The 13,331-nt window shown below is 49.5% G+C and overlaps 1 protein-coding gene across 3 annotated transcripts in view; it reads left to right on the top strand.

Moving 5' to 3' along the window:
- Positions 1-13,331, top strand: part of LOC119396027 (trithorax group protein osa) — a 199,653-nt gene that overhangs the window by 55,231 nt on the left and 131,091 nt on the right. For all 3 annotated transcript variants that reach the window (XM_049416875.1, XM_049416873.1, XM_049416874.1), the window contains exon 2: positions 11,596-11,805. In XM_049416875.1, the coding sequence (XP_049272832.1) occupies positions 11,596-11,805 (210 nt within the window). The remainder of the gene's footprint in view (positions 1-11,595; positions 11,806-13,331) is intronic.

The following is a 13,331-nucleotide window of genomic DNA, read 5'->3' as shown; positions in this document are numbered from 1 at the left end:
GGGAAGCATCAATCTTCAATTCATACACAGCACAGGCCTTACACCGCACATCTACATGAATATGCCTTAGGGGCGGTCCTTATCGGAATAATAATAAAAAAAAATTGGCCGCGTATCTGCGTGCTTCGCTGCAAATGTCGTGTAAAGACGATAGAAGAGGCGCTGCGTGAGATATGAACGCCATCTGGCAATACGTCGGGAAACGTGAAGGCTGTGTTGCGGGCTGGTAGTCCCGGCGCAGCAGCAGGCAAGACCGGCGGGGACGCCAGCCAGCCCGAACACGCGGTTTGGCGCGAAGCGCCGAAGCAGAAGAAACGTCCGCACTCAACGAGTACTCTCCACACACTCTTTTATATTCACGTCGCCTGGGTAAAGCAGGAATGCCAGAGCGGAACTGAGCTCGCTCGCTGGATTTCAAGCAAGACGGACGTGCCTGCCGCGATGTCCTGGATTACTCCTCGTACCTCTCGCTGACCGGCGCCCCGTGACGGACTCCTCTCCCGCTATGCCGTGCGCCGCTCATCGACGGGGCCTTCGCCGCTTCGCCGATGTTGTGCACCGTGCCTCTAGCTGTGTTTCGCGGACCCGTCCCTGAACTCCCGTGACTGTTTCCCTATCTTTCCTGTCCTCTTTTCTCTTCGTTGGATGGATGTGCTCCTATCACTTTTCTCTCTATTTTCCCACTATTCTTTTATTCCCTCCTTACCCCTACCCTACAAGGCACTGCGCCGTGTCGCCTATAGGCAGAGAGAAATTAGGTGCCTTTTTCCTTTCCTTAATAACCACAGAAGAAGAAGAAGAACTGAAACCGAAACACAACAATGAGCTCGCGCAGAGGGCAGGCACGGAGGAAGCCAAGTTTCGGCGCAGTCGCATTTTCAGCGCAGCTTAAGAAACTAGGGTCTCTAGAATTACGTATCTATGTATTTTCTATTAAAGGAACACACCACCTAATACTTACCTAGTGATGTTGCGGCTCAGATATGCGTAATGTTTGCTTTTTGATCAACCATGTAGACAAGTATGAACCTAGTGAGCCGTTCACGATGGCTGGCCCTTGTGCAAGGGGTTCAACTTTGGCCGAGTGGCTGAATCGAGGGACGTGCCGACAAACAGAAAGACAGACCAAAATTTCTGCGTTTAAGTTCCCCAAGAAAGACTATCGTCTTTAAAAGCGCCTGGAGTTAAAGGAAGCCTCGTCGTACTTGTGTTTTCTCGTGACGTTCATCTGTTCCTGGTCTGGTAGTTCGCATGGACTGACGCGAGAGTTCATTGTTGTTGGATGCCGTTTACATTTCGACATCTGCTCGCTGGTAGGCGAACGCGCTTTGTTGTACGCACGTGCGCTCGCTTAAACTGCGGGTGTCTTGTTTAAACGCTCGCAGAACAAAAGGCCTCGCGCAACACCGGAGAAGCGAATGGCGAAGGTCATCGGCGGCGCAGGGCGCTTCGTGAAGAAGAGGGCTTGCGAGTCCCCTGGCAACCATAAACGAGCCAACTGAGCTAACAGCGACGCAGCAGAAAACCGCGGTCAGATAGCTCGTTCGGCTTGTTAGACGTGTGATTGCCCCCGTGGGCTCCAGTCTTACAGTGGCCCCGACCCACCTAGCTGCCGTAGTGGCGATATATATATATATATATATATATATATATATATATATATATATATATATATATATATATATATATATATATATATATATATATATATATGCAGGGTTTGTCCGAAAAGTAATGTCATGATTAAATTGTAAAGCGTCTACACCTCACAACAGGCTAGGACCGCTCGATATTGGTGGATGGGGAAGTTAGTTTGCGGGAAACTGTATTCATTTCCCGTGCAAGCCACCATGCAGCGCTCGTTGGAACAAAGGATTGCCATCGAGTTTTGTCTTATGCGCGACAAGTCCGAAGTGTAGACCTTTGCTATGGTAGATAGCTTTGGTGGTAATTGCTAGTCATAACGACAAGTGTACCGGCGGCCTAAGGCATTTTTAGAGGGTCGTAAAGAGGCCAACGATGAAGCCCGCACTGGACGGCTGTCAACGACCATCACCGTTGCAGCGCGCCAGTACACACCGCCTTCGTCGTTACCCGCTTCCTTGTCGGTTCAAAGGTGCCAAGGGTTCCCCAGTCCTGACACGACCCCTCCAGACTTCCCTTTGTTTCGGCGCTAGCAAACTCCCATGAAAGGGCATCATTTCGGGACAGTCGACAAAGTCTTGCACCAAGGTTCTAGAGGACATTCCGGAGAAGGTCTACCGTGACGTCTTGAATACCTGGAAATCTCACTGGAAGCGGTGCGTCGCCGCAGGAGGGCCCTGTTTCGAAACCTTTAGTTGCGTTGTACCGAAATGTTAATTTGTAGGGCAATGTTGTGCCCTTCCTCTAATCTTGTGTTTCGATTCGCGGTTGCTCCCACCTTCACGTTCAGATAGCGTAGCAACGCGCACGGCTTTCTTTCTTGAGGACCAAGTGGGGAATAGGCACACACTCGACACGATAATCGTTGACCCAAAGATCGGAGGGAAGAAGTCGCGGGCACAAGCATTCGTCAGAAGGACAAGTGCTTGTCCCAGTTGACGCGCGCCATGGCTCGTTTGCTGATTTTGCTCTTAGCCCGCTCTCACTTACTGACGTCCCCCTTCCCTAGGTTCTCGTTCCATTGTCGCCAATAACCACAGTTCTTGACCGCGTCCTGCATCTCGCAGGAATGCCGGAGTAGTGGCGCTTGTGGCAGTTCCCTCTGTAGAATGGAGAGTTGGAATATTTGCGTGGTTGACGCAGCGCTGAAAGACGGGAAACGTAGAACCAGAAAACACATGACGAGCGGTTCCTTCTGGTACTACGTCTTCCGTCTTTCAGCGCTTCCCTCCGGTTAGTTCAGTGAATGAAGGCGCATCTCGCCTTACGGCGAATACATGGAATCGCGAACCTGAACCCTGACAGCACCGTGATGCTTATGGGCTCCTTGAGTACGAGCAGAATGTCTGCTTGTTCTTCTGCTGCCCTTGCGGGATCGCGTCTCAGCACCAAACCAAAGAATACAGACGCCCCCCCCCCCCGCCTCTTTTGCACACACGCTCACAATTTTCGCGCCTCCCCCACGACCACGCACGCCCTGTTAGACAACAAAGAACGCTCCTTTTCAAAGGTTTAAACCGATTATGTGCGGCTGAGAACGAAAGGCTCGGCGTATGGGACACTGAAGGGAAACGTCGAAACGGCGCAAGTAATCGATTTAACCCCTTTCGAGCGAGCGTTCTTTGTTGTCCACTTCTGGCGTGAGCGTGTTACCATTGCAGTTCACGTTTGATGTTACAGAACGAAAAGAGCACATAGCTGCGTATAGTGTGTGTATAGTTGATTCGTTTGAGATTGCAACGAGTTTCGAGTCTGCACTAACGCTAGCTGGGCTGGGGGCCCGACGGTCGCAGCCTCGAATTCAGTTTACGCACGAATGAAACTTACGCCACTCGCCCAATCCGATCATTTATTTGCACGGAGGATGCGATTGGCGATTGCGCGAGCTTTGTATACACATCGAGAGTTGCCGGTGTGAGTCGTTCATTCTGGACGGCTAATTAAGAATGTCGAGCCGGAGGTCGAAGGAAGGAATTTGTCTCCCAGTTGCCCCCACAGTGACGTCGTTTGCAATCTCCAATTAAGGGAGTCCTTAGGTCTCGTCCTGTTTCGGGGTCTCTCGTACGGCGCTATAAATTAATCCTTCTACTTCGGGAAGGATTGATTCTGTACATTCAGAATAATCGGTAAAGGGAAATCATCTGTCCGGGAAGCCCGAAAGGTGAAGTAAGGCTGATCAAAAAAAAAAAAAAAGAGCCTGCTTTGTTGTTAGAGTTGTCGATCAAGTCGCCCTCGCGCCTGTTATCTGCCGACTTCCAGGAATACCCTTTTGGGAACCTAAAGCGCTGTCTTTCAAAGAAATTCGTATGTATCTTTTCATAGCTTCGTATCATGCAAACAAGCGTACGACATTTTTTTGCCTTAGATGTCTGTTACGGAATTTCAATGTCTCTCTGTGGTAGCTGGCATGGGCGATCGGTTCACTAGACGGACTACGCGTTTTCTATAACACCAGGCGCTGGGCACTTGCACTTTCTCGTTTGTGAAAAATCACATTTGTGCACGTCGTTTCCGTTACAAGCTTACGGTTGCGTGTACAATGCGACGCGCTCGCGCTACACTCTAAACAAATGATGATAAAGGAATAAAAAGCCTGTCTTCCCACAACAACGATCTTCATCTATCTCGCGTGCCTTTCCTTACATTATCGCCGCTTTCCCGGCATTTCCTGGGCACGAACGGCACGCGCGTTATCAGCGCGGCATAGCAGTCATAATAGCGAAAGTGGCGAGCGCCGAGTTTTCAAGAAAGGAAGCGCAAGCAAGCCAGATGACGATTATTGTTGCGGAACAAAAAGACGCCCTTTTCACTCTCGACCTTTTCTCGTAGTTCACTGCGGCCCACTGTTAAAGGGAACGCTGGAATGATCACGTTTTTTTTTTTTATATCTGCCCCCTAACGGTAAGTGGTCGTGGAAGGATTGTGCGTGGCACCAGTCTGTCAAAAGGAGTCACAGCTGTGAACCACCAGTGTAGTATCGTGCAAATCTAAGCGAATATACGCTCTTTGCAGGAGAGCCAAATCCGGACACGCCCTGCACGCAGGTGTTCCCTTTAGCAGTGCACCCGTCTGTACATACACACTGAAGTAGGGCACCAAGTCGGGCTAGTTGGTTAACATTCGTTTTAAAGGTCCGTGTTTGCTAGCGCGGTTCATAGGTCTTTAAAATGTACCGGCTGTTTCATACTTAGGGGAAAACTCGGAGCACGTTGCAAAGCGCTCCGAGCTTTCCCATATAAGTGCGAAACGGACTGTACATGCACACCTTAATTCTCCTGCTAGGTACCCCCATAGGCGAGTTTAGTCCGTCTGGAGCGCGTGACCGATGATGGTATCGAACCCGTGTCTTTCAGAACAGCAGCCCAGTTCTCTTACCATTCGGCCACGATAGCACGCACGTTTAAATCGGTGCCAAGGTCGCTATTTAAAACGGGTTCCATGTCTTAAGGCGAAAGCCTGGAGTGGCTCGCTGTGCGACGACCTTGAGCGGAACACGGCAGGCGAAAGAGTGGTACAAAAACCCGCGTGACCTACGGCATCGATGACGTCGTGTTTATGACTGCACATGACGCCGAAATTTGGGACGTCATCACATGGTATCGTTCCTTGGTCATGTGTCGGACGATACCGGAGGTAATGCTGCACCACGTGAGGTGCGGAATCGCTCCGTGCTTTTTTTTTTTTTTTGCGGGGGTGGGGGGGGTTCTCCCGCATTTGCGTAACCAGTTTTTCAGAAAAGTTCTAGAAGTTTGGATATTATTGCGGCCGCCTTATAGTGAAAAAAAAAATTATATTACCAGGGGTGTAAACAAACCGTGTTGCCACGTGTTTTCTTGGCGATTGTCTCCGGGTGTTATGCATTATTGCTTTTATGTAACAGAATCGAAGTAATTTCTTTTTATTTGTTTGTTTGTCTTCTGACCAACCACGACATCCGTCCACAACGCTGCTTTTTAATTTTTTAAGTGTATTTTCTTTTTACCTTTTTGGCCTTCTCAAAAATAAGTTTTTCACCACCACCACGACATCCGTGGCCTACGTCCATGCAGTTGCCCGGTGCTTTCAAAGAGCACTCGGGCGAAGCAGCCCCCCCCCCCCCCCCCTATATTCGTGGCACGTTCCGCGTTGCGCAAGGGAGCGCCTCTCGGGCGAAAGTTTGCGTGCGTTTGTGCGTCGTGATTCTTTTTTTCTTTCGCATTCGGTAAATAAACCGTCTAGGCAAGGTTACGGCCGGAGCCAAAACCCGGAACGCAAATACACAGAGAATCTGCGCGTCGCGCAAACCAGCAGATATTGCGGAAGGCGCTTCCTCGCGTTCTCTTGGAAACAAAAAAGAGAAACGGAAGAAAACGAAGGCAAATAAGGGAGCGTTGCTGCTGCTCGACGACCTTGAGGCATCAAGAATGTTTCGACGATCGAATCTGACTTGTTTCGATGCTGCGCATTCACTTTTCTTTTTTTCATTCTTCACTTTTCGTTGCATTTCCAATCTTTTAATTTCTTTTTTTTTTCTCCTATTCGCGCGCGCTTGTGTGTCTGTGTGTTTCGCTCTTTGCCCCCGTCTTCTTTTTTCCGACTATCTTTAGCTGGCTTCGTTGTCGTTACTTTCTTTTTCTTTGCCGGGCATTACGCCTCAGCCCACTTCTTCCGCCAGCTATTTTTTTTTTGTTTTCTCTATATGCGCTTTCGTTATTCTCGTCTTCTCTCGGTCTCTTCCCGTCCGCTCCCATCACGTTATGTCTTTTTGTTTTGTCATCCCTCCGCTTCGTTTCATTTCTCTTTCCTTCCGCATTTTTTTTTTTTCGTTTTTAATGTGTGCTCCGCTTGTGTGGCGAGCAGCATAGTACGCTCGCCTCGTTGTGAATGGAGGGAACGTGTTTACCCCTCCCCCCTCCTCCTTTTACGCTATCTTTACGCGCGCGGGTGAAAGCTTTCTTGTTTCTTCTTTTTCACTGCGTCGGTGTGCCTGTTTATTGGCTCTGTTATCTTTTTTTTGTTTGTTCGTTTCTTCAAGTGCGCTACTTACGCTGCCTCATTGTGCGGCTATGTCGTCGGCCTCATACACCAGACGGTTTTTTCTTTTTTTTTTTTTGCCTTCCACCATTTGCCCCTGCGTCTTTCCTATCGCCTTATCTCTAGATCTCGAAAGCACTTCAAAAAAAGAAAAACCGTGGGTTTCCTTGTCGGACGTCGTTTGGACCCCTTCGCCAAGCTTCGTTTTTTTCTTCCTTCCTAACTATGTATTGACGCAACCCCCCCCCCCCTGTTCTCGGCGTGTGAGTCCACGGTACAGAAACAGCCTGAGCGGCGAGCGAGCGCTGTGTTGTTGCATTCGGATATCTGATTTCTTATTTATCGTTGTCACTTCTTGTCACCGCTAGACAGCAGTGCGTTTTTGTTCTTTACAGCAGAGATGTTATGGTCGAGGTTCGCCGTGTGTCGTAGATAGAAAATTGTCATGATGAAGCGGCACGCGCTTTCTTCGTCCTCCTGTTCATCGTCTTCCTCTTCTGCTTCGCTACCAGAACACGTGAGCCGATTCTTCCTGCGTGGGATGCAGTGACTGATGGGCGAGAGAACTACAGTGGAAACCCGCAATAACGAAGTCGGCAGGGAAAGCACAAAATTTCGCTCTTGCGGGAATTTGGTTGGCGCGAGAAGGCGGCAGAAAAGACATCGAATTTACAAAAAAACACATTTCCAAAAAGTCAATGAGTTTGCTTTCGCAGGCCATACCATGCAGCAATTTCATGCCTCTCGATCGGAAATCTCGTTTGCCGCGGCACGAAGTTCGCCCCATGCAAGGGGTACTCTATAGGCCAGTGACGGCGGCACTGCGCTGTCACCAGTACCGCCATCAAGTGCGCCTACAGGCGAACCTTCTTCCGGCTCCGCTGGATCAGCGCAGAATCGTGGACAGTGAGCTGCAGGCAGCGCCGAATTCTTCGGCGATGTCCATTTTTTTGCTGCCCTTTTCCACCTCACTGATGATTGCAGCCTTATCTTACAGCGTGATGAACTTCCGCTTTTTTTGTTGGAGCCGGCATCTTCGCAGGCAGCGAAATCGGACAAAGCAATCGCAACACACAGTTCACGTTACACCAAGCGACCAAGCAAACGCTCCAAAAATGGCTCCACGCACGCGACCATGTGCGCGCAAAGCCTACAACGCCAAGCACAGAGCCATGCCAACGAACGAAACTCCATGAGGAATAGGGATTTGGCTACGCAGTCCGCGATAACGAGCAGGTGTTTCGGCAAGCCACCTTCATCATCATTGTCGCCAGCTTTGTTTCTTTGTAAACAGCGATGGCGGCTGCTTCTCAAGTGCGATGTAGCGATAGTTTTGCACAACGTAAGTGTAGCATGAATGCATTTCAGCAGTTTTCGAATGTAGTTATAATGATGCGAGAGTGGATTATTTGCGCACTCATGTTACAAAAATTTCGTTAATGGGGGACTGCGGTATGAATGTATTTCGTAGTCGCGAGTTACGAAATGCATTGACTCCAAGGGCGTTCGCCGGTGCTCCGAAAATATTTCGTTGCGGTGAAAATTTTGTTCCCTCGGGATTTCGTTATTGCGGGTTTCAACTGTAGTACAGAGAGAGAGAAATTCTTCGGATTTTTTTTTTTTTTTTGGCGAAACTGGATTCGAACCCGCGTACCCATGATCCGAAGGCGATCGTCCTAACTACTCGCCAGGCACGCTAGCAGAGCATAGTGTGTATAGCCTTGTATAGTCTATGCTCGCGGACAACTTTTCTTGGCAATGAAGGAAAGGCTATTCGAGTGAACGTCGCAGGCTTACACGGCCATTTGTTAGTGAAATTCGTCACAAGCTCCCTCGGCGTGTCGTTGGAAAAGCTGGAGGGTGACGCGCGCTCACCTGTAGACCAAGGCGCCATTTTGACTGTGAGGTGCACGTAAAAGGTACGTCCTTTTCACACGTGCAAAAACGCGAAATGACACCGCATCCAGCAAAACAAATATAAATATCTTCTTGGTGCGCGCTGACCCTCTTTTCAAACAGCGCCCCGTAGAAAATAAAGTAATGTTGTTGTTTTTTTATTCTCACGCAGAAAACACACTACAATCTTCAGCGGTAGCACACGCGTAGTTCGGCTCTCTAGCCTTCCCTTCATTGCCAAGAAAAGTTGTCGGCGAGTATAGTACAGCCACGGCCGCTGGATGAAAAAGAGCACGCTTTTTAACCAGCGGCCGTGTTACCGCAAGGGGGTGGGAAAGGGGCTCCGGAAATTTCGACCACCTGGGTAGCCACCATAACCTGGGGTTCTTCAACGTGCACACGGGCCTCAAACACTTTCGCCTCCATCGAAAATGCAGCTGCCGCGGCCGGCATTCGATCCCGCGACCCTCGGGTCAGCAGCCGAGCGCCGTAACCGCTAGACCACCGTGGCGGGACGGCACCATGTCTCGTCCAAGTTTCTTAACACACAGCGCGCAGGAAATAGCAAGAACGCTCATGTTTCGTTGTTTATCCTTCTTGTCGCTTATTTCCTTCGCGTTGTATGTAAAGATGCATATGTACCGGCTCGCCTAACTGGCTACCGTACTTCGTACAAGTTTGTTTTTGTTGTGCCCTATTTAACACGTAGGTTTGCACGAGTCTTTAAAAAAGCCGCATGCCTTACCATGGCTACTGCGTGGTTTGGTCCATTAAGCAGACGGATGACGGGGTGGTGTAGGGCTTAGAGCGCCGCAGCTCTTCGGGGCCCGTTCCTGCATTGAGCGGCGTCGGCGTCGGCGGCGTAACCGATAGAGCGAACGAGGACGAATGAGAGCGAACGCGGAGTCTGTCGATATCACGAGCCACTGGCCTGTAACCTCGCTTTCTTCCTCCGTCACACGCGCTGGCTCTTCGGTCGGAGCTCGTGCGCATGCAGGGCTGGCACGTGCACTGCGGCTGCCTTCGTTTGTCGTAACGGGGCTGTCGGCGTTTCGCTTTGTTCGCGACGCCTGTAATGTACAGAGCGTAGCACTCGAGCGCTGGCAGTTTCTGTGGCAATATGTAACGAATGTTACATTGTGCTACAAGTGCGAATAGCCAAAACTTCAAACACAGTTGGCGTTGCCCCAACACGAAGCTGCGCTCAGAATTTGCATTAGGCAGTATCGTAATCGTCGGTGAATTTTTCTCAAAAAGGATGCATGTGGGGCGAGCTTATAGCTTTCGAAAAGGGAGAATCATTCCACTATGCGAGTAGTAGGAGGGCGCGCGTGCGCTCTGTCTGTGGCGACGGCGACGAAGGCTCGCGTCTTTTTTTTTTCGCGTGCCTCGTGTTCCTCTATTTTGTTTGTTTTCTGCGTGCCGCCAGCGCGCCTGCTGCTTCCGTGCTGCGGCGGACTTTCGTTTTGGTTTTCTTTCGTCGCCTTCCGTTCAGCCCTCCTCTTTCTCCTTCAAGGTCGGCCGTTCGCCTTTTTCAAAGCCTTGCCCCCGAGTCCTTTTATTTCTGTGTGCCGTCTTTTCTCGATTTTGTTTTTTGCTTCCTTTTTTTTTTCCCCGCGTTGTCTCGTTCTCGAAGGGAGATGATTATTCTTGTTCGCGTCTCGCTTTTCTCTGGGGCACCACCTCCCCCCCCCCCCTCTTTCATTCTTCCTCGCCATTTATTGTCACCTCCCCCCCCCCTCCCCCCATTCGGCCTACGTTCATTCAGTCGTTCATTCATTCATCGTGCTTTTATTGTTGACTCCCTCGCCCCGCCTCGGCAACCACGCTTCCGCGTTCTTCACCGATGAGTGTGCGCCGCCTGTCCCCCTTTTTATTCTTTCGCGTTTTTATTTTGTTTATTCTTCGTTCATCGCAGCCCGCTCGGCGTGTTTCTTTTCTTTTTGAGGTTTTATTCCTTTATTATTATTGGCCTTCTCTTCGCCGCTATCATTAGTCACTCGCGGATGGCCTGTTTTTTCTTTGCTGTTTCGATGGGTTTTCTTCTTGTAGGCGAACGCTTTTGCTCTTTGGGGCGCCGTGCTGCAGTTGGCGTGGCGATTATCAGCCGCTTAGTGTCGATGATTACGTCGGCGGTCGCGCTGCAGGCCGCTTTGTTTTCTTGCCATGCGTTTCCCCCCCTCTGCCCTTTTGATCGCAGTTGTGTTCAGTGCACGGTGGGAGAAGTCCGTGAGAGATGTTGGGATTTATTTAGCTGGAGGTCAAGATTCGTATGCATTGTGCGCCGAATCTGCGCGATTGTCTTAATGACGTTTGATACACAGCTACCTGTGTCGTGCTGACGCGCGACTTTACTGATGGGGGATCCGTGATCGCTGTTCTCCCGACCCGATTACAAATACTGTCGTTGATTAAACTTCGTGTCGCCTTACTTTTTTTTTCTTCTTCTATTCTACGTCTCGGGTGTCAGTTTGGCGAGGTAATCGATGATGCAATGTGTGTGGAAAGAACCGGACATCTGGCAAGAATACATCTATTTCAAAGGTTTATTGACGTTTTGTATAAGCAACCTAACACTTCAAAACAGAGCATGGAGTTCGCAGCACGTCCAGTATGTGTGCTCTGCCAGCCACCTGCGACTTTCGTGTGCAAACTAGAGCACGAGTAAGGCACGTGACTCTGAAGAATGTCTGCCAGGAATTTTTGCTGTGGCCTGCTGTAGTGTAACTAGGATTTGTATTTGATACAGTTCTCACTAAACTTTTCCTTGCCATTATCATTTTTTGGCAGAGCGTGTATTCTGTAAAGCAAATGCAAACGTCTCGCTCCTTGTGCTGTTCTGATCCTTTCTTGAAGCATCCGTTTAGTCGATGCCTCTTTTGATTCGGACAGGATCCACAGTTGCGCAGCGCAGTGTTCGGTCAGATTGTCTGTGGACTTAGACTGGTAGTGTCCCAAAGGTTTGCCTTAGTTACCTTGACGTTTCAGGCTTTGCCTCGCACCCTGTGACACCGCCTCCTTCCTTTTGTGTGTCCCCTACAGGTTGGCGGCAGCATGCACGATCCTGGCGGCGGCGGTGGCGGCGCAGTGCCTGCAAGTGCCGGTGCTGTGCCAGCCAGCGGGGCCGCGAGTGCCGGTGGTCCGGCGGCCAAGCGGCCCTACATGGGGCCCGCTCAGTACACGCAGTACCAGCAGAGGCAACCCTACCCGGGACAGCCGAGGCCGCCTAGCCAGGGATACCCGCAGCAGCAGGTCAGTCTTGCACCCCGCCGTCCACTGCTGCTTGCACTGTTGGTACAGTGCAGATAAGGCTTTTCTGTAAAGTGCTCGCAAGTGGCAGCCGACGTAGTTTCTTAGAGATGGGGGGGATCCTAGTGAGCGCTGCATTACACGCATGACCGTGAACTAGTAGCCAGTAGATCGGTGACCCAATAGCTGCCTCGGCAAAGCTGCCACAGTCCACAGTAAGCTGGCAACAAGTTGCCATTGACTGTATGTAAACAGCTAGGTGCAGTTTCAACGCTGCACATTTTTATAGGCTTTTCTGTGGCTGTAGAGAGAGAGAGCACACTTCAATTGGCTGTTGGGTACGAGTACAAAAGTGCACATAAGCAGCTTCTGCAATGATCTTGTGAGGCACTCGTATCCAATTACAGCAATCCAGAGGGCATTATGACGCTCTTTAAGGGGGAGTTCTGTGCCTACCTCCACTACATTTGCTATTTGGGCTGGATTTGTTTCGAAATATACGTATGATATGTAAAAGCAGAGCATCCAGTAATGCTTCGGATAGGCTCGCAAAACTTTGTTTGAGGTTCTTTTTAGAAAATCTACAGAATATTGAAAGCACACTCGGTAGAACTTAGTATTGCTGTGTGGAAATTAGACCGAGAATTAAAACACATTCTTTGAGCGGTCGTAGGCCTCAATTGCATGGAATTGAGCTTCAAAGTTCTGTCGGATCCTTTAGTCGAAAAATCTACAAAAGCCTCGTGAGTACTCTTGCTATTTTTCCAGCTTCTGCCTAGACATATATGTGGAAGGAAACACACAAGGTATCGTTCACACTACAGCATTTGCAAATGGGATTCGTGAGGTGACCTGTTACGAACCTGGCATGGCTTGTGTGACCTTTCTTGTCAACAAAATTAAAATATAAGGTTTGGAGTTTTATCACTGCTGAGGCAGCACTGTGTGTGATGTACTTGGATTCTGGAGACCATGTGTATTAGAAAATCCTATTTTATTTGCCAGTTATATGTTGGGGTAACAACTGAATTTGTTGGTTGGGATAACAACTGAGTTTGTTGGCTATGATAGGGACGTGTTATTCAGATTGGTAGAGGCAAGTTGCTGCCATCATCAACAGCGACGAAGTTTACAAAAGTTACTTCTGATAACATCAACTCATGTGATAGCTTTACCGTTATATCTCCACACAAAAAGCTGTCAATGCCGAAACATACATAAAAGCAAAATTAATCTAATGTACTGGAGAGTCAAAATGTAGATGGTGCAGCTGGCATTGATGGAGGCAGTTGGATGTTAAATGCAAAATTGAATGAGAGAGCTGAATATTTGTGAAGGGTGCCGGAAGCAGTTTATTGAAATTAACCAGTTAAGCTACAATTGCAGAAAATTACTCGCACCATAATATAAGGGAGGCATCTTGTGTCAAACGAGCTCCAGTCGATTGAAAGTTGCCCTCCTCCCAAGCCGTGCTTTCTCTCGTCAGCTTTTCCCCACGTTTTGCAGTTCTCTGGCAGCATGCCGTACGT

The sequence above is a fragment of the Rhipicephalus sanguineus genome, chromosome 6, assembly GCF_013339695.2.
Source record: "Rhipicephalus sanguineus isolate Rsan-2018 chromosome 6, BIME_Rsan_1.4, whole genome shotgun sequence".
NCBI classification, from domain to species: domain Eukaryota; kingdom Metazoa; phylum Arthropoda; class Arachnida; order Ixodida; family Ixodidae; genus Rhipicephalus; species Rhipicephalus sanguineus.
The sequence above is the reverse complement of the archived record's forward strand: the minus strand, read 5'-3'. Positions and strand labels throughout refer to the sequence as shown.